Source organism: Nanorana parkeri, unplaced genomic scaffold (assembly GCF_000935625.1).
Source record: "Nanorana parkeri isolate BGI_ZX_2015 unplaced genomic scaffold, ASM93562v1 scaffold1937, whole genome shotgun sequence".
NCBI classification, from domain to species: domain Eukaryota; kingdom Metazoa; phylum Chordata; class Amphibia; order Anura; family Dicroglossidae; genus Nanorana; species Nanorana parkeri.
In genome coordinates this window covers 24,757-46,659 of record NW_017308205.1, presented here as the reverse complement: position 1 = coordinate 46,659, position 21,903 = coordinate 24,757, and the positions used below count along the sequence as shown (strand labels likewise).

Genomic DNA, 21,903 nt, shown 5'->3' with positions numbered 1-21,903 from the left:
GTATGTTGGAGAGGAGATCAATTTAGTGGTGCTAGGGGCAGTAAAGACATCAAAAAGGGTATTATCTAAAAATGTAGATGGAAATAATGGGAGATGGGCTTTAGCAGTGTGACGTACTTGCAAATAGCGAAACAAATGATTAGGCAAATTAAATTCCATTTGTAGACTAGAGAAGGAACATATCGACCCATCCCTAAATAACAGTGGCCCATGCATGTGACACCTCTGACAACTTAGGCCCCCTGGATCAGGTATAGTGTTAAATTAAGGGAGCAGAGCTTTATTCCAAATAGACATGTGATTGTTAAATCAGGGGAGTTTCAAACGACTCAACTTAAAGGAGAACTATGAGATGAGTGATTTCCACTCACCTCATAGTTCTAGCCGACCTGTGACAATGAGACTGTCACAGGTCGGCTCAGTAGATCGGGAGGTGAGCGAACACATACCAGGTTCGCTCAACTCTCGATCCTGTCACGGCTCTCTGCCGTGACAGGGGGAGGGCTGGATTCCCCTCTCCCATCTGCCAGCGCTGACTGGCAGAACGGACGGGGGAGGGGGCGGGTACAGCTGGCTCTGCCTCTAGATAGGCAGAGCCAGCTGTCACTCACGCAGCTGGGCAGATCCCGTCATCTACGTCGGGATCCGCTCCGGCGTCTCAGTATACCGTGAGCTGTAGCTCGCGGTATACTGAGCTTAGGGTAACGGGAGGACGCTAGTTTGTGTCCTCCCGTTACCCTGAGAACTATGGGGAACTATGGGGAACTATGGGGAAAAACACTGACCCCATAGTTCTCCTTTAACATCCCACAGTCTGAGACTCTGCAATAAGAGGTGATCAGTGCTAAGTTTTGGCAAAATACAATATTTTTAAATATACTTGCATTCTGTAATTATGTACTAGGAATAATTTTTACAAAGCCAGGAGAGAGGGAGAGAGTGTGAGTGTGTCAAGTGTGTGCGCGCCTTGATTGGATTAACACCGCTGTGTTTTGCTTTAGCTTTTTATATTGAAATTCATCAAAATGCATGTTACCTGCAGGTCTACACACATCAAAGTGCACTATAATGCACGTTTAAATCTAAAATGAACATCGCATTGCTCTGCTAATGCACATAGGCAGGTTGACAAGTTTTCATGTGTCCATGGAATTCAATGGGGAAACAGATTAGCGAAAAAACACATAAAAGGTAAAGGTGTTAACAGGTCTAAGTAGAAAAAGTAATTATAGCCTGTTAATATAAACGTCAGTCAAAGTATCGCAGCGCTGAACACTGAAAAATGGCCTGGCCAGGAAGGGGGTCTAAACACCTGGTCTTGAAGTGGTTAATAAGAAAACTTACCTCGACAAATGCAAATAGTACAGCATTTTCTGTCATCCTCATTTGCTGCTGGGCTTGATTTAGACGCAATGAAAAGGTTTCCCATTTTTTCTTCAACAAGTACTCTGGAACAAAGGAGATAATGCTCAAGATTTGAGATGGAGAAATTAGTTACTATAGTATTTACTAAAGGGTAATAAAAGGTCCAACCCTATTCCCAGGTTAACCACCACTAAAACAATGGTGAAAATAATTTTGCAAGTTATTTTGTGTAGCGCAGGTCATCATACACAAATTGTTTAAAAACAGAACCATGATCAAAAGGACACATTTATACTAATACTTATCAAAAAGGTAGCATCTACCTACAAACATCAGAACAGCATCTTATGCGCTGTTAAAATGCCAAATGATCAAGCCCCCCCCCCCTTGCTTATCTTAGTTCCAAGGCCACCCCCTTCTCCGCTGGTCCAAAGAAAATCTCTTTAGCACTGGTTGTGCCTGCACACAGGATCTGCACAGGGCCAAATATCGAGACTTGAGATCCTTGCCATTCACGCAAATGGTGACATAGTGAGCAGGTGTGGCCAGCACTGAAGAGGTTTTCATCAGAGACTAAAACACAGTCACAGTGCTACAATTAGCTGAAATTCAAGCCATGGGTGGCCCTACAAGCACCACCAAACCTGAAATGAAGTATGTTTAAAAATCAACTGAGCCAGGTGGGAAAACTCACAGCCAAAGAGTGACTACACCCTATCTATATGCAGTCACTATTCGGGTATTTAGGCAGCTAAGGATACGGAGGCTGCTCAAGTACTATAGCTGGCACGGGAGCTTTCTCCATCCATGCAGTTTAGTGTAGATGGGGAAAATAAGTCTTTTTTTATCCTTCAGCATGCAAGCTGACAAGAGAAAATGTATGTGTGGATTAAGATAGGTAAGCAGTTAGGGGGAGGGATAGATTATTACAGTTTAGGTAGGGGAATTCCTCTAGCAACTTCAGCGCGAAATTATAGCTAATTTGCCTACAAACTTCAGGTGGTCATAATAATCTGGCCACTCAGTGTATATATCACCAAGGAGAATGGTGCTCTATTCCCAGCTAATCAGTCATAGCACGCCTTCCTTCATGGAACTCAGGAAAGGCGAGAACAAAAAATAAAAATAAAGATCGGTACTCGATACGGAATAACTGGCATCAGTGAATCCCTAATTTAAAGTATAGAGTTCGTATACTAACATATTTCCTTTTCTGAATTTTGCTGTGCTTCTATTGAACAATAGTCAAAACATTATACCAACAACTTTATCACGATGGGAATAATAAATAAACCATACAAAAAAAAAAACTAAAAATTAAACCTCAGGCAGCTTACTCCAATTAGGAATTGTTCCACTTACCTGACTCTGCACCCTGAACCTTAGTCATGGCATTTTTCACAATATGCTGCATTAATTTCAGCAGGTCTTGCCATCTCTTTTGCTTATAGCATGTCTGTATGTGTCCCAGAAAAGTTTTGTTTTGCTTTCTAGAGAATGTCTGAGTAAAAAGCTCTTCAAAATCTTCTCGCATTGGAAGCCATATTAGTCTATGATCTACGGGCTTGTAACTAAAAGAACAAACAAGAAGAAAAAAAGAAATTATGTTTAATATGTGTAAATTATATAGGGGGAATGGATTTACTATTCAAAATTAACCATAGTATATAGAAATACCCCACCTATGTAAAAACATATAATGCCCCATCTGTAAAACATAGCTTTTAACCTTATGAGCTTGAAAAGCATATACACAGTCCTAAAACAAAAAGGTCACATTTGCGTCAGCATGCAACTTTACCATCTTTAAACTTCTATGTCCACAGTTAGTCCCTCATAAATACCTTTAAATAGATGCTGAGAACCACATTCAAAGCCTTATTTATTTCAATGCTTTTTCTGAATACCCAAAGGTGTGGAAATAAATGTTAAAAAACAAAAACAGAAAAAAAACGTATTTAACGTGCTAAGTAGCGCTTCTGGTTTGTCAGTGCGGTCAGGTGAGTGGCGCAGGGCTGCACTGGACAGCAGTATAGGATACAGATAATACACCCAGAGATTTGAGCAGGTAAATCCATTTTCCCAAATTACTTGGAAAAGTGAACCTATCCTTTAATGCAGTGTGTGTGTGTGTGTGTGTGTGTGTGTGTGTGTGTGTTAGTGAGCGCTGGCGGCACACCTTCGAGAGGGTGCAGATCATAAGTTGGAGATGCCTTTGTCTCAATACTATGTCATAAAGGATAACTACTCTGGCTCCACAGCATCCTTTACTACATGCTTTGGGACATTGGGTAAGCGGACTGACTCCTCCATAGAAGATCCTGTACTTGATCAATATTGTGCCATATACTAATCCACACTCTCCCAACAAAACTGCAGCACACCTTTTATTGTTTGTTAGTTTTTTTTACCTGTGTGATGGCAGTAACTCTAAACCCCTTTCCCCCAATTACAAGTTTCCAGTTACTGGATTAAAGCCCAAAGCATAGGGGATGGGAAACAAAATTGTTACTTTCCGGTTTGTTGATGCACTGCCAAAGCCTGTCCATCCATATGTGCATTGCTGGTACAGCTCCCTTGCATGCCCTGTACAGGTGCTGGGAGCCAGAATGTGACACCACTCCGGTCCAGGCACCTCTACAGGACATATGAGGGAGCTGTAAGCAATGAATGGAGCTCCCTCACAGCCATAACCCCATCCCACCCCACCTCAAGCGGACACTCGGCACTGGGCAGCATATTTTGAATGGCTGCTTGGCGTGAGAACCGACAGTGCTGTGCTAGGGGGAGGCTAAGGAGCCTCTCGCCTAGAAAAGTGGAAGACATGTGGCGACCCACTGAACAGGGGGTTGCGACCCACTTTTGTGTCACGACCAATCAGTTGAGAACCAAGGTACTTGAGTGACAGATGTTAAAAACCAAGTGAAAGTACTAACACTCCATCTCGCAATTTCGAACTTTCTGTATGGAAGTACTTAAATGGAAGTACTCGGTTCTTAATGCAGTTTCAATATACTTGGCCCTAGAGACGAGCTTTAGGAGGATCTGAGAAAGCAATTATAAATTCTTTTTGATTGACATTTACCTAGATTTTCAATTCCGTTGGGGCTCCATGGATTTTTTTTAATAGTACATGTCTGAATACAGTATATATTTGAGCTCATAGGATTAAAAGCTATATTTTATTATTGATAATACTTCAGTTCCCAGATCTCATTTATACATTAGACTTCATTATCTATTATTTGCAGAAGGAAATCTGTAATTGCAGTTTGTATAGGTTTCACAGGACAGGTCTTTATAGGTGATATGCAATAGAGACCACATAACCAGTACACATGAGATGAGGAGGAATGCAGATGACACCAGACATGATTGGCACCGTTTTCAGTCTTGCGGGTTTATCTAGCTGCATTGTACATGAGCGTCCTATGTAATTCCCATTGAACTAAATGTCACTAGATGGAAGGTTTATACACAACATATTGCTGTTCATCTTATTCACTGTTATAGGCAAGGCAGTGTACAATTCACTTACCCTCCTAAGAGATCTGCTGTATCACTCTGCTGGTTCATATTCACAATACGTAGGCGCTGACCTGCATATGAACAGAGGCAAGAGAACAAAAGTGATGTGATATGATGTGCTAGCAACATTTCTAAATCTCAATTTTCATATTCTTTACAAATGGATATTCTTGTATTGCCACAAATTCATGTCTTTCCAGCAGTGAAACAGAGCTACAATATATTTCTTTCATTATTTTCCAATCTAATTTAAATGTGAAAAAATTAACCCTGGTCTTTATAAAAAACACACACATTACCTGCAACATGAGCAAGATATTGGACTGTGGAGGTTTTGCCAGTGCCAGTTTCTCCCACCAACAATACAGGCTCTCCTTTATTGACACACACTGCAATCTGTTCAATCAATATTGTAGAAGGTCGCGTGGCAGCAAATGTAATCTTCTCCCTGTAAAGAAGACACAGAAGTAGAGAAATGTTGAATCCCAAATATGCAGAATTGAAAAAATTACCTGAACTATTTTAAATATATATTAAAAAATTTTTTTTACAGTGAAAGGCCCTGTGGTGCACAACCATGCTTCCCTCAAGTTATCAGCAAAAAGAGAACTATTAGAGGAATCTTTACCAATTAATGTTGGAGATAAACATATAGGGAAAAACAGTGTATTATAGCCCAATTTTTTTTTTTTTTTAGCTTTGGATAGAGTAGGGAGGGTTTAAATGTTTTAACGTTAACTTCTGCTGTGAAGATTTCTCTTCACTACCTGTCTTGGAGAAGCAACAGGAAGGGCAATTCCCACCTTAGACAGTTGTCCTCAGAATATTTGTCCCCATTTGAAGGATTACCCTCACCTCTTGCTCGGACAGCTTTAAAATTTAAGATTTTCTTTTTTCTCAGGGGCAATGGCCACCAGGAAAGTCTTCACCATTTTCCTTAATATTTGCGCACACAAAAACCCTAACACCCCCAAACAATGATATATTTTCTGAAAGCAGAGACCCTGTAGAATAAAAAAAATGCTAGTTGCAATTTTTTTTTGTTGCACGGTATTTGCACAAATGTTTATCAAACCAATATTTTTAGGCTAAAATACAGAAAAATTAAAATTTAGTGCACAGAAACAGAATATAATACCCATTTTTTGGTAAAATATAAAAGATGGGGTCTTGTCGGAAAAATAGATAAACATGTCAAGCCTTAAAATTGTGATCGCCTGTGACACTGCAAAAAAACTACAATACCCAAAATTTCCCATAGGCAATGCTTTAAAAGCTTTTACTGCTCATCAGTTTAGTGATTACCAGTAATTGATGGCCTAGAATTAATGCGCTCACTGAGCGATTCTGGCGACTCAGCTGCTGGCAGATCACTTCTACGGGACGGGATATGCACTTCAATAGCTTATTTAAAGTGGACAGGTGATACTGGGGGTCCAAAAGACCCCCAGTATCGCCTTGAGGACCTGTCACCACCAATATGCTATCACAGAGGGGGCTCAAAAAATATATAACGTTTGGGGGTTTGAAGTATTTTTAAGCCTAAAATGTGGATTATATAATGCGTGCAAAAACCAAAAAAAAGGCCTTGGCAGCGAAAGATTCCTTAAGGTATTAAAAAATATTTGCGACTTTAATTTTTTTACACTTAACTTTATTGCAATCACATAGGGGACTAACAAGCCCCCTATATAATAGCAAATAGGATGTCACAGGTCCTCTTTATGGAGGCATCAGATGTCTGCTAAACCCCTAATGTAACCTAGGGACCCCACAGACGCTGATGAAGCAGCAATCTGATTCACCAGCTTCTTCTCTTGGGTACAGGAGCCAGAGAAAAAGTATAACACATCACTCCTGGGTCCTGTGATACGGGGCGAATCAGCGGCTGGGAGTGTGCCAATCTCACTCCGATCAAAGAGGAGAGACCCGCTGTGTAGGTCCCGCCCAGGAGTCAGTAGAGCCCAGGGTAGCCAGAGGCGTGGAAGGGCAAACACTCCACCACACAAGAGATTGGACTGCTGTATAGCCGTCGAATGGCTTGTATCTGGGACAGCCATCGCCGGCTGTTTAAAACGATACCAAGAACATAGCTGCTGCACCACTTAAGGAGCCGGACGTTTTTGAATCAACAGTTCAAACAGTTTGAGCAGTCAATTTGCAAACCTCTAGAGCCTGCAGATATTAGGAAACATCTTGCAGAAAAGGCAAACATATACTAAGTTACTATGAGAGTAAATATACACAACTTACTTTTGAAGACGAATAGTATCAGTTTGTTTTCTAAGCATCTCCACTCTTCCAACAGAGACATCCAACTCCCGGATAACAATTTCCGGCTTATAAAGCTGGCAGTAAAATTCTGCCTATAATGATATAAACACACGTATGAGTTGACAGGATTAATTAGCTAATCAAGAAAGGGGTACAGCGCAGCTGAAATGCTTTTGAGTTCCTAATGCACTGCCTGTGTTTAGGAGCATTCCCACTGAAATATATGGTGAGGTGCTTGATTAAGAGCTAATCCTATTCTTGCCCATCCTTTAAAGTAGTACAGTGAACACATAACCTCCTTGTAAAACATGTAAATGAATGAGAAATCAATGCTGTGGCCTGTTTTACAGAATAGGTGCATTGAACTACTTACTTTTTGCTTAGAAATATTTAATTTGCTTCCAATTATTTCAGCCATCTTGAGTCTGGTTGCTGGTTTAGAAAGCATGGCAGTGAAGCAGTCAAGGGCCTGGTACACAAAACACAAAAAACAGTTAAGCTTCTCTATTTATACAACAGGTTACAGCAGTACTATGAGGCAGTACAGTGGTTGTGAGGATTAGTGCCGGGCAGCACTGGGATCCTCAGTTTGAATCCTGACCAAGGAACTATATGCATTGAGTTTAAAATATTTTCCCTGTGCTTGAGTGGGTTTCCTCCCACACTCCAGAAACAAGGTGGTAGGTTAATTGACTCCTGTCTAAATTGACCTTAGTATGCGTGTGCATGTGAGAGACCACAAATTGAAAGCTCCTTAAGAGCAGGGATGTGAATCAACAGTATGTAAAATGCTGCTTAAATAATAAGTATATAATGCACCAATTTATGTTACCTCATAGAATATATTCAAAGCAGTGCTTGATGAGGAGCCATCAAAGTTATAGGCAATTCTGTTACACCACTTCAACAAGTCTCTGCAAAAAAAAGGGGACATGTTCATAAAACTACTACTCAAGTTATTTACTCCACAAAATTCTTATTCGTCATCTGTTTTACCAAATATGTACTACAAGGAAGGCCTGCGAAAACAACAATTGCGCCCATTACATATCGCTGCAAACGTCACAGTAAGAGCAATAATTTTAGGGCCATCAGTCACTGATAACCCTAAACTGATGAGCTGTAAAAGCTTTTAAAGCATCGCCTATGGTCAATTTTGGGTATGGTAGTTTTTTGCGATTTTGCAGGTGCGCGCAATTTTTAAGCTTGACATGTTTGGTGTCTATTTAGCCGACGTGACCCCGTCTTTTATATTTTACCAAAAATATGGGTAAGAATAATTGTTTCCTAAATATAGTAAAAAATTCAAACCGCAGTGGTGATTAAATACCACCAAAATAAAGCTCCATCTGTCTCCCCAAAAAAGGTATAAAAATCATTTCAGTACAGCGTTGTATGAACGAATAAATGTCAAAGTACCGCAGCGCTAAATACTGAAAAATGGTCTGGCCAGGAAGGGGGTGTAAACACCTTCAAGCGGTTAAATAAAAAAAGAAATGGCTGCTGCCACATGGTTATGAAGAATGCAAAGACAGATATACACCGGTATAATTATGCATAATCGTTTACAAATTTAGGGATTTATCTTTAGGTCTTTTTTTTTATAGCCAAGTGCTCGGTTTTACGAAGGTTTAAAAAAAAAAAAAATTTGAGTTTAAGTGGTTTTTAGTTTTTAAATAAATATGGACACCGACAAATATGATGTGTCTCTATACATTTTACACCTCTTGCTTTAAAGTGGCATTCAGGGCCCGTTGACACCAACTTCGGTGCATACCAGAGCGGTAGCTGGTGGAAAACACTGTAATCGCACTCTAAACACCCCCCCCTTCATTGGCAGGAGGGGGCGTGGCAGTGCACTTAAGTCAATGGCACTGTGGCCACACACCCCGCAGTGCTATCGGACTCGTAGCAATACATTGCCTGCGTTCCAGTCGAGTGCAAATGCAAAAAAAATGCTACATTCCGCTTTATTTGCGTGTGCATTGGACCGGAACGCGTCCGATCGTACTGCGGGCGGGGGTTGCGGCGCCATTGACTTCAATGCACAGCTACGCCCCCTCCCGCCCCAGAATGAAGGGGGGAGTTCAGTGTGTGATTACAGTGCATTCCAACTGCTAATGCTCTGGAACGCAATTGGTGTGAACTGGCCCTCAGCACGCACTGCTGTCTACAGTGTGCCCAATGCAAGAGAAATAAGTTTGTACAAGCTTTTTTGTAGTAACAGACTCGGGTATCAACGCACTTCTAACACAGATATCATTTAAATAACAGATTATAGAACACTTACCTTAGTGACAATCCTCTACCTTCAAGATTTGGTTTCTTGTCTTCTGCCTTTGGGCCTTGAAGAAAGGCGGACTCCAAAGAACTATCAGAGTGAAGGATTGACAATGTCTGATGCTTATCTCCTGTAAGCTGAATGTATATGTCTAGCAACCGATCAGTAACCAGATCCAAGTTGGGATAAAGTTGATGAAGCACCTATAAATGGGAAATATTCATCACTGTGTTAAACATTCCTGTAATATGTCCAGCAATGTTTTCTTATGTATGATCAATAAATAAAATTGTAAATCATTTCTACTTCCAGAATTAAAAATGTCATCAAAATGTCTTAGAGGTCCATTCTATCTTTCAGACCATGTTTCAGATTACACCCATATTTAGGGTGTAAGATGAAAACGTACACATTCAGCAGCCCCTCTCCAACACCATAACATTAAGGCCAAACAGTCTTCAGTTTGTATAAGAACAGTATGCAAAGCTTGCTGTACAAAGCTTTCAGCAAGCTTTGAGCAGCTTTAGGCTCCATTCACAATGAGTGGCTGTCCGCGCGTATTCGGCTGTATGGATACGTGTGGAGCCGCTCTAAACAGAGAATACAATGCACTTTAATCTGCATTGTTCACACAATTGCGAGGACTGCGCATTAAACCGGCGGATTCCACAGGTTCGCGGCTATTCAATAGCGGCAAACGAGCAGCATCCATGTGGATTCAAAATATTAGTGTTTTCGTCCCGCAATGTCTTGCGCGCGGAACACTGTGCAGGAAACGCGAACGCCATTTGTGAATGGAGCCTTACTGAAGACATGAAAAGAACAAAAACATCTCCGTTTATTACTTTGTGTTTATTAATATAAGAAAGCAAGAATGATACAAACATCCGTCTGTAAACAGCTTGTCTGTAAAAATCATGCATTACAGCAGAGAACATGTGTCACAAGAGCGACCGGACTTCAGAGCATCATAGGAAACAGTGAAAACGACTGGGTTAAACAATATATATCTGGTTCTGATGAAGATGGTTTAACCACTGAAGTGCATTAACCCTGTCATTTTCACCTTTTAAGATGCTTCACAGTCCGGTCAGTCTTGTAACACATTCTCTGCTGTAAGGCATGATTTACAAGCCGTTTACAGACGGATATTTGCGAGTATCATTCTTGATTTCTTATATTAATTAATAAACAAACAGTAATAAAACGAAGACTGGGAGCTGTTTTTTTTTCCTTCTTTTCATGTCTTCTGAAGGATCCCAGCCTGTGATTGAACAGCATCCCCTTCAGTGCAACTGTATTGAACCTTTGCTCTGGTCCCCTGTGAAGTGAGAAACGTCTGCTAAGCGCTGAACAGTTTGGACAATAAGCTTTAATGAAGACTTTAAAGAAAACCTCAGTTCTAGTTTGGGAATATTAATCACCAATCTTAATGGGAGTGGCATATGGCATACGGTGTAACACAACCGCCTGCAGCTGGCCACATCAGTATGCCATACATCGGTGGCTTTTACCATTCCACCATCGAACAGCCTCTCCTACCCACGCCTGGAGCAGCTCCATACTGAGATCTATTAATCCTCTGATCCCCGCTGCTCTCCACCACCTCTATGGGCTGAGGCAGCGGGCATCAAATGGGAGGGGGTGGGAGGAGGAGGAGGAGGGAGCCGTGACATTCAGGATGGCCGAGCAGTGAGCAAAGCCGCCAGCTATCAAATCCAGGATCGCCAGGCGCTGTGATCCGTGTATGCCAAGCAGGTCAGGATGGCCGAGCGGTGGATTGGGTAATATCTGTGATATTCACCGAACCTCTGTGTGCAACAAACCCACTGGAGTGATCGCTGATTACTCCAGTTTGTAAACAACTGGGGACACATAGTAATGTGCCCCTAGTTATAAATAAATATGAAGTGCTTTACATCACTTCCTGTTCATTCATGGGTTTCTTAATAGGCAGGAGCAGCTCACTACCGAGGCTTCTACCCATTCATATCTGGATGATGGTAAACATTTTCACCTACCAATTTGTAAATGATTGCGAAGCCTCTGTATTGAGTGCTTTCCATTCATTCAGTGCTGAGGCTGCAGAAAGAGAGATCGAGGACTCTGTGTCCTCAATTTCTCAATTTCTTTTTAGACCCCTGATATTTACCCGAAGGCGCGTGCCCACCCCCCCCCAAAAACAGTTAAAAAAAACACGGTTAAAGTTGAGTTTAGCCTATAATTTAAGCTGCATAGGTAAATTGATATATACATCATATGTAACATCTGCTTATGATATGTGAAGTTCCCAGGTTTGTGACAGGTACAATTTAAGTACAAAACAAATGCTTGTACAAAAAGTACACAATGTTTCGAACAACTCGGCAGAAGCTATTTAAAATGAGGGAAAAGTCAATTAGTTGTAGATGCATTACTAGAGGGAAAACAATATACAGCTACTAATATAAAATTGCTGTATTGCCACTGCACCTCTTTTAGTTCGCTTCTGCTCATGTTATCCACTTGTATTTTGGTCCAGTATTTATCAAGTAACAAGGCATGGCTATTTGGTGGTCTGTACCAGACACCAGTACTAGAGCTGAGTAACCTAAAAAATGAAAAGAAAAAAAAAACAATTCTTTAGAAAAATACAACATACATGTACAGTAAATATAATGAAACAAGAATACAACAGTAATTCCATTCAAAAAAGAATGAAGAGCAGAATAACCTAAAATTATCAGAATGGAGGAACTGGTTTTCCATTGCCATGACAGATAAAATTCCATTAGCATGTAGTCTCTTCTTGGATCATTTTTATGAACTCCAGTGGCTTAAAGACACCAACATGAGCTCTAAACAACTACCAATATAATTTAGGAGATTATAACATTGTTTCACTAAACCTAGGCTCACCCCAATCCTTATGAATATGACCTATCCAGTTACATTTGTTTCTTCCCATCTTTACTCTAGCTCTTGAACAAAAGCAGAAAACTTTACATCCTCCCACTTAAGCCTTTTGGAGCTTGTACCCAACACAATACTGTAGAGATGTGCAAAAAACTATTCATCTCAACATACCATACTGACAAACTGGGCAAGCATGATTTTTCTTCATACAGTAAGCTCCCCATTATTTGCCATTGAAGCAAAAAGAAATAAAAAAAAAAGGATATACATCCTGTTTTGTTTTTTTTTGCGGTTGCTCGATAGACATGCACACACTAAAAAATGTTGTTAGCAACTAAATTTATTTTATCGATCCCCGTGGCTGCCGGATAACTGGAAGTTTACTGCAATTAACGTATTTTTCACCTCCTGCCTGTAAACACAAACATGGTTCTTATAAGATCAAACTATAACTAAAAATCATCAGTTATACAAGATATATATCTTATGCTCCTATCCCAATCAAAAAAGGCAAGGGCACTAGAGCAAAAATGCTAATCAAAATTATTTTCTTAGCTAATCTGACAATGGGAAAACTATAACTTGGCAGTTGCTATGGTTTACTGAACTTTCCATTTTTAAAACTGCCCCTTGCAATAGCTTGGGCATTAAGCATGCAAACAGGTATGGTACAAAAATGAAGCAAATTACCTCCTGGTGGCAAACAGCTGAAAACCTGGAGCCACTTTTATGCAGTCTCCTCTTCCAGGAACTACCAATTCACCATTTTCCAAAATAGGAATTAACACGGATATCTATTTAAAAATCAAATAAAAAAGGGTCAATTAGAATACAAAATCTACATGCACTAATATAAACTTCATATTTAGGGCCCGAAATATAAATGTGCTCTTAACCACTTGCTGACCGTGGTGTTAAACCCCCTTCCTGTCCAGGCCATTTTTCAGTGTTCAGCCCTGCAGTATGTTAACTGAAATATATTTCGTCATGCAACGTTGTACTGAAATTAATTTTATAAAAAAATTTTAGGGACAGATAGAGCTTTCTTTTGGAGGTATTTAACCCCTTCATGACTGGGCTTGTTTTTCGTTTCTGTTCGTAAATTACTGGCACACTTTTGACATTTTTGCTGTGTGATTCTTCCACGTCAGTAATATACTTTCTTACAAAGTGCACCCACACATATTATATATTGTTTTTTTTAGAGGACAGATAGGGCTACATATTTATATCACATATTTGTGTCTAACGCCTCACTTAGGACAAAAAAAATATAAAAAAAAGGAGGAAAAAACGTAAAAAAACACTTTTTTCCCAGTTTTGATTTGTAGTATTTTTTTTACAAAACCAGCACAGCTTAAAAAAAAATGCAATAAATAGATTCATTTATCCCTTTATTTATTTTTTTACACTTTTTTAAACTTAAAAATATTTTAATTATATCAAGCAGTTATTGTGAATTAATCTCAGTATTACTGCTTGATAAATTAATAAATTTTTGATTATCAGGCTGCTTCAAACTTCAGAACAGCCGATAAGTTAGTGACACTGATCCTGCAGCAGTTCAGGATTCAGCTGTCACTAGTTTTCTGAATGTTCCAACAATGATCAGAAAACTGACACATTCTTCTTTCAGGAATAGATACATTATGTATCTATTCCTGAAAGTGAAAGCCAGTATAGCTTGAGAGAGATATCTCTCGATCTATACGAGCTGTCAGAATGCCGACTTTTGCGCCTCGTCATTTGGTCCGTTTGTGGCGGGACGTAAAGTGTACGTCTCCCGTCACGAAGGGGTTAATCACCACTGGGTTTTTTATTTTTTACTATATGAAAAAAGAACCGAACATTTTGAAGAAAAAAAAAAATTGTCCCTACTTTCTTATAAAACATTTATCAGCACCCACATTTTTGATAAAATATAAAATACGGGGTCATGTCGGATAAATAGACACCAAACATGTCAAGTCTTAAAATCGCGTGGCCCACAAAATCAAAAAAAACCTAACATGCCTAAGATTGTCCATAGACGACGCTTTAAAAGCTTTTACCGCTCATACATTTAGTGTCATCAATGATTGATGGGTCTACAATTATTACTCGTACTTCGACGTTCACAGCAATATGTAGCATGTGGCGTAATGGTTGTTTTCGCACATAGGCGGACCCGGCGCGTATTTACATTTATAAGCGCGTGCTGGAAGTAGGTAATCCTGCATAACTTTTGCCGAGTCCTGTACAATCCACCTACTAATTGTATTCAAAAGCAGAATGCACATTTAGAGTGGTCCCAAATGCCTTTCTTGCACTAACGCCTACTGTGCAGACATGGTACTCTCATTGCGGTTCAGATCAGCTCTGGAAATGAAATACCCAAAGAGGCACAGACAGACATAGTAGAGTGAGCATTAACAAGAAAAGGGGGATTTGATCCTTGAGACCACATGTTTGAAAACCAATCTGTCTCATAAGCCACCTAGGGATGCTGGAATGAAGAGCTGCTGCACCCTTCAGGAGCCCATGCAGAATGACAAAAACATGAGTTGGATTACCTGATAACTCTGTTTCCAGGAATCTTCCAGGACAGCCCATGAGATAAGGCTTCGCCTGCCTGCAACAGGAAACACATCAACCACATTTAAATAAATAGACCCCTCCTTCCATCCCAATTCAGTACCCTCTAGAACCAAAGGCTACCAAACATTTCAAAGTATCCCCTCTAACATCAATACACGGATGTCCCCTGGCTACCAACCAAGGGCGGGAATCTGCTGTCCTGGAAGATTCCTAGGAACAGAGTTATCAGGTAATCAACTCATGTTTTCCCCAGTCATCTTCCAGGACAGCCCATGAGAGGATCAGCGAGGACAAATCTTACCTCCTAGGGTGGGACCACAGCTTGCAGGACCTTCCTGCCAAATGCCTGGTCTTGTTGGGTCATGAGATCCAGTCTGTAATGCCTGACGAAGGTCTGGAAAAACTGGACCACGTGGCTGCTCTACAGATCTGGTCGGGAGTAGCCCCTGCTCGCTCTGCCCATGAAGTGGCCCATGCTCTAGTGGAGTGTGCCGTGAGCGACCCTGGCAACGCCAAGCCCTGAGCGTTGTAAATCACAGTTATGGCCATTTTAATCCACCTAGCAATTGTGCTTTTAGTGGCACTGTTCCCTTTAGTGGGACCCCCAAATATTACGAAGAGACGAGTCGACCGTCTCCAAGGTTTCGTGACCCTAAGGTACTCCAGGACGCACCTGCGTACGTCAATGCCCTGCCATTCCCTTTCCCCAGCAGAGGTAGGGTTAGTTGCAAACGAAGGAATGACCACCTCCCGAGTCCTGTGGAAGGTGGGCACCACCTTCGGCAAAAAAGCCGGGTCTGGCCGTAGAACAATTTTATCTGCCATAATGGTGCAGTACGGGTCAGCCATGGAGAAGGCTTGAATCTCGCTCACTCTCCGAGCAGAAACCAATGCTACCAAGAGGGCCGTCTTCACCGTCAGGTTGTGGATGGGGTTCGAAAGGGGTCAGGTTGTGGAAGGGGTTCGAAAGGCTGTTTGAGAAACCCCTGGAATACCACCGAGAGATCCCAATTCGGCACTACCTTACTCCTTGGGGGTTTCATTCTTACCACAGCTCGCATAAACCTTTTTATGAGAGGTGCCTCTGCCAGTCTAATATCTACAAAATTAGACAAAGCCGTCACCTGTACTTTCAGTGTACTACAGGCAAGACCCTTTTCCGGACCCCCCTGTAGAAAATCTAAAACCAACGGCACCGTGTCGGCCGTCGGTCTACCTCGGCTGTTGTACCAGCTTGAAAAGACTCTCCACACTTTCAGGTAAATTGCAGCTGTGACTGGTTTTCTACTGTGCAACAATGTGGAGACAACCTGTGCGGATAACCCTTTATTCATCAGCACCTCCCTCTCAGAAGCCACGCAGCTAAATTTAAAGCCTGTACTTGCGGATGGTTCACCGTGCCCTGTACCAGCAAGTCTGCAGTCGGCGGAAGAAGCAGCGGCCCCTCCACACAAAGCTCTAGGAGTGTCGTGAACCACGGCCTCTTCTGCCAGTATGGCGCTATCAAAATTAACATCAGCCTCTCCCCTCTGAGTTTCCGAAGTACATTCAGAATCAATTGTAGTGGGGGAAATGCGTAACACAAACGGAACCTCCACGGGTGCGCCAAAGCGTCTACCCCTAGAGCACCGTCGTCCCTGGAGAGGGAAAAAAATTGTTCCACCTGCCTGTTGTTGGCAGCTGCAAAGAGGTCCACCTACGGGCAGCCCCACAAGCTGGTGATCCAGGCAAACGTTCTCGCATTCAGAGCCCATTCGGACCTGTGAAGCTCCGTTCGGCTGAGCGAGTCTGCCAGTTCGTTCAGGCTGCCTTTGATATGTCTCGCCGTCAGGGATAAGAGGTTGCGTTCTGCCCATGACAGAATCTCCGTCGCCAATGCCATCAGCCCCTGCGAGCACGTACCGCCCTGCTTGTTTATATAAGCTACCGCCGCGGCATTGTCCGAGGCCACCGCTACATGGTGGCCCACTAAGACCTCCCGAAACTGGCATAGAGCTAGCCCTATCGCCTTCAGCTCTCTCCAGTTTGACAACTGGACTCTGCCTGTGTGCTCCCAGGTATCCTGCCAAATGTGCTCCAGGCAAAGGGCTCCCCAGCTCCAGGCACTGGCGTCCGTCGTCACTACTAACGGTGCAGGCTGGCACCACAGCCTGCCCCCTGAGAGGTTTCGACCGTCCATCCACCACAGGAGGGATTGCTTGGCCTCCTCCGTGATGTGGACCACTTTGTCTAGGTCTTGTTGTCGACTTCCCCAGGCCCTCAATAGCCAATTTTGTAAAGTTCTGGAATGGCACTGCGCCCAGGTAACCGCTGGGATAGCGGACGTCATAAGCCCCACCACTCTCATCACTGACCTGACTGATACTGCGCCCTGCAGTCTCAGCCTCAGTGTTTCCTCCACCAGCAGTGACACCTTTTCCCCTGGTAGAGTAATGGTCATTTCTTGGGTATTGATCCAATACCCCAAGAATTTTACCGTCTGTGCGGGGACTCGTCTCTGCCAACACTTTGGTAAAGATTCGTGGCGAAGAGGAAAGGCCGAAAGGCAGGGCCCTGTATTGAAAATGCAGGACCCCCGCACTGCAAACCTTAGGAGGTATTGCGACGACTCTCTTACTGCAATATGAAAATACGCGTCTCTTAGATCTATAGTCGCTAGAAAAGAGCCTGGGGGCATCAACTCTCGGATTGAAAAGATCGATTCCATACGGAATCTTTTGTACAGTACCACCCTGTTCAGAGGCTGCAGATTGAGTATCAGTCTGCATTTTCCTGAGGGCTTCATCCTGGAAAAGATGTGGGAGTAAAATCCTTTTTTCTCCTCCAACTCGGGTACCCGCACTATCACCCCCTGGTCCAGCAGATCTTGCAAAGCCGCTGTCATTGCCTCTGCTTTCTTCTGGTCTTTTGACAGGGAAGTAATCAGAAGCCTTGACGGGGGTGCTTCCGTCAGCTCTATTTTGTAACCGATCTGAACCAGTTCCAAAATGTATTTGTTGCTGGTTAGTTGCCTCCAGAGCGGGAAGAACTCCCCCAGTCTTCCCCCCCCCCACCCTGAGCAATCGGTCATTGGGATTTGTTGGGCTGCTGAGGTGGGTTAAAGAGGAAATTACTCTTTGACTTCCCCTTTTTAAAAGCCCACCCTTTTGATTGGTCTTGTTTCTTCCCATAAACTCCCCTCTTCTCTTTACGGAAGTTTTGACCCCTTTGGCCGCAAAAAAACTTTTTCCCCTGCTGCTTGGTCTGCGGATCTATCCAACATTGCCTCCAACTCTTGGCCAAACAGCAAGTCCCCTTTAAACGGGAGCCCGCATAACTTTGCCTTGGAGGATGCATCTCCTGCCCAAGTTTTAAGCCACAAAGCTCTCCTGGAGGAGTTGATCAATGCCGTAGTTCGAGCAGAGTACCTCAATGCCTCAGCCGAGGTGTCCGCTATGTAGGCGGCTGCCTTGCTCAGCACGGGGAGGGAACCCAGCAACTGATCTCGATCAGTACCCGACTCCAGGTGTTCCTGTAGCCAATTCAGCCACACCCCTAGCGTCCTAGCCACACAAGTAATGGACAAACCAGGTTTGAAGCCAGCACTTGCCGATTCCCATCCCTTTCTGAGCAAAGCCTCCGCCTTTCTGTCCATTGGGTCCTTCAATGCTCCCATATCTTCAAATGATAGATCCGTCTTTTTAGAGACCTTTGCTAAGGAGGCATCTATCTTCGGGCATTTATCCCAAAGACCCGAATCCTCCTCTGCAAATGGAAACCTGCGCTTATGACCCGCCGAGAAAAACATTAGTTTCTCTGGGTGCTTCCACTCCTCTTGGATCAAGTCCGAGAGTGATTTGTGGACCGGGAAAGTACGGCCTTTCTTAGTTTGAAACCCTTTGTAAAGTTTGTCATGAACTGACAGCTCAGTGGATTCTTCCTTAATCCCCAAAGTATCCCATATGGCTTTCAACAGTTCACCTGTTTCCAGAGAGGGAAAAAGGAATTTCGCAGCTCTGCTGCTACGTAATTCCCCTTCTGACTCATCTTGATCCTCTGACTCTACCTGAGAGCCCGAGGATTCACTGGGCGCTTGCTTGCTCATGCAGCTTTCTGCATAGCCCATCAAACTACCTTCCCCCGATGTACTGGGCAAATTGGTATCTACCAGTGGTCCCACTGGGTTCTGTAACACAGACCGGAAAGATTGAAAAGTGGTAACCATTTCATCTCTCATAGAATCTATCAGACTTTTGAACATCCCAGCCGATTCTTTGGCCACCATTTTCTCTAAACAGCCTTTGCATAAGGGTTTGGACCGTGAAGGTGACATTTTGGCGTTGCAAGAGGCACACTTCTTCCCTTTTGGGCGAGAGCCACTAGTTCCAGCAAGGGGCTTATCCTCCGAGGCCTTGACCTGCGTAAGACAAGAAGGATGCCGTCAACCAGTGCTCTGCCAATATGCAACAATGCTTGAGAAATAACACAACCCAGCTTGTCCTGTACCACAGGCCCCCAACACAAGCTGAGTAAGGATAGAGGAGAATTACCAATAACACTCGCCTACTTTAGCGCCAGTGCCATGCTCTCCCAGATCTGGGGGGGGGGCAACACCAGGTCCAGTCTCCGTGGGCATATTGCAGCTCACTGCCGACCGCGCTGTTGGCCCGCTCCTGATGTCCCCACTGACCGTATGTGGTCCCAGTCAGTCCGCGAGGTGTGCAGCCTCAGTAGTCGTGGCCGAGCAGCATTCGTTATGGGAGGTGAATCAGCTGCCTCACATGCCGACTGTCTCCGTCCCCATGTGCCTTTAAACTGGCCAGCGCACGCTGCGTTCCGGAAACCGGAAATGGCGCACCGGAAGCGCGTCACCGCACCACTCGGTACTCGATGACGCGCCTAGCTTCGCGTTCCGGCGGCGCAACAGCGCTCCCAGCTGGTGCTGAGACCCATTACAACTTCGGAGCTGCCTGTAGACGCCGCCACTCTCCCGCGCAAGCCACCATGCGGTTCACCGGACGGAACCATGGCCCATGGACAGCGACCACAGTGCTCCAACTGGTAAGTGTCTCACACTACACCCACTGCTAGAGCCTACCCCCTCCTTGCAACCCAAGAGGGGGTGCCGTACACCGCTCAGGGTAGCACCCTGCCACTACTGCACACCTGAAAGAAGCAGTAGCTGAGAGAAAAATAAATACATAGCCCGAACCACATCCAGACAATGGAGGGAAATTTCCTTTTGTAGAACCAAAGCTGGACATAGGGAACTTTCCCGGTTGAGGTGAAAGAGACTAGCTTAGGTAAGAAGTAGTCATGGGCCTCAACACGACCGTCTCCCTATGAAAGACCAAAAAGGGACACCAGTTCATACACTTGCCCTACAGAAATTATTGCACCAGGAAAGGCGCCTCTTCTTTTGTGTTTTTTACTTGCCCTACAGAGGCGATAGCAAAAAGGGAAACCTCTTTGTAGGTGAGAAAAGAAAATGGAAGGTCTCCAATGGCAGCTTTTAAAGCTCAAAGAACCACATCTGATGAGGGACCTGGTTTCAAATGGCCTTCCTAGGCTCGAGGATCGTAAGAATTACAGACTTAGGAGGTCCACACCTGACTCTCCCCACCAATGACACTCTTATTGTAACAATCTCCCTATTCCGACTTCTGGTTCCTCCCTGAAAATTAATGTACACCTCCATCATGGATCGGATGGTCCAATAATGGGAATAAGGATCGGATGGTCCAAAGCTTAAGCTCCAAAATGTTTATTGGGAGAAAAAAAAAAAGTCTGACAACTAAGAATCCTGCACCAACAGGGACTGTGGCAATGACACCTTGATTTATAAGTCCCTAGAAAACCCAATGGAAATCTGCTAGTGTAACTGGGGACATAGAAAGGTTGAATTTAAGAAATGGAACATGGGGGCAGGGATTGAAACTAGACTTTGTAGGCCTGGGACACTACTTCCTGCATACAGGCATGTGGAATGCAACCTGTCCAATTATCTGCAAAGTCGACACATGACACGTCTCCCCAGTCTGGGAAGTGGGGGTCACCATCATGAGAAGGAAAGCTTGTCTGAGGATTTGGCAAATTTTAAATGCCAGACTGCGAGTTGACGAAGCCAAGCTTATAAGGCTTTGACGTTGAAGTCGAGGAATTGTAGAAACAAAATGGATGCTTCTTGAAGGGCAAACTTTTCTTGCAAGACTGTTAAGCAGTCCAGCACTTTAGTCAAAGCACCCCATGCAAAAACAGGAGACACATGAGAAAAAAAAACAAAAAAAAACACAGGAGTCTCCCAGTTAACAGTCATGGCTGAAATTATATGCAACAGCCATCTGCTCCACACGTCTTACAAGGGAACACACGCCACAGTGGTTAGGGATCTTGACCAGTCGGATGTGGCATGACAGTGACATCACAGCCAGAATAATGTGCGGAGGGGGACCCGCCAGCAATAGAGCTAACAGTTGCGGCCGTTAAAAGCAAGGGCACCCTGCACTGGTATGGAAGTTGCCTTGTTAAAGCGAGACAGCTGGATCTATAGTGGGAACGGACTACTCCTAAAGGAACTCCTCACAAAACCAGTAAGCACTTAGGAGAAAATAACAACTTGTCAGGGTGCTTTCAATCTCAATAGAGGAAAAGTTAGAAAAGCAGGAGTAAAAGTAAAGTCCTAAATGACCCAAGGCTGGAAACGGCACTTGTAGAAGTAAAAGGCTGATCCTCTAGCTTCACAGTGGTAAGCACATCATCAATAAGGAAATAGTCTCATTGAACTTTGGAAGTAATTGCAGTAAACTACGACTCCCCAGAGTAACCTCAGACAAGGATCTGAGCGAGTTAGAATAAGAGTCTCTTCGGACGCTGGCTCATAAGCCGCTAAAGATTAGTGAAAATCAATTGCAGAAAAATGTAAAAAAAAACAGAAGTTAAAAAGGCAAAAATCTTCCTAGGACACTAACAAGCAGGCATGCTGATAGCAGAAGGGGTTAAACCCT

At 43.4% G+C, this 21,903-nt stretch overlaps 1 protein-coding gene across 1 annotated transcript in view; it reads right to left on the bottom strand.

Moving 5' to 3' along the window:
• Positions 1-21,903, bottom strand: part of MDN1 (midasin AAA ATPase 1) — a 148,956-nt gene that overhangs the window by 107,353 nt on the left and 19,700 nt on the right. Inside the window, exons 8-17 of the mRNA XM_018572096.1 lie at positions 13,034-13,137; positions 11,921-12,038; positions 9,458-9,651; positions 8,000-8,081; positions 7,541-7,636; positions 7,147-7,259; positions 5,193-5,341; positions 4,904-4,964; positions 2,728-2,936; positions 1,345-1,448 (exon numbers count right to left, since the gene is read on the bottom strand). Of these exons, the coding sequence (XP_018427598.1) occupies positions 1,345-1,448; positions 2,728-2,936; positions 4,904-4,964; positions 5,193-5,341; positions 7,147-7,259; positions 7,541-7,636; positions 8,000-8,081; positions 9,458-9,651; positions 11,921-12,038; positions 13,034-13,137 (1,230 nt within the window). The remainder of the gene's footprint in view (positions 1-1,344; positions 1,449-2,727; positions 2,937-4,903; positions 4,965-5,192; positions 5,342-7,146; positions 7,260-7,540; positions 7,637-7,999; positions 8,082-9,457; positions 9,652-11,920; positions 12,039-13,033; positions 13,138-21,903) is intronic.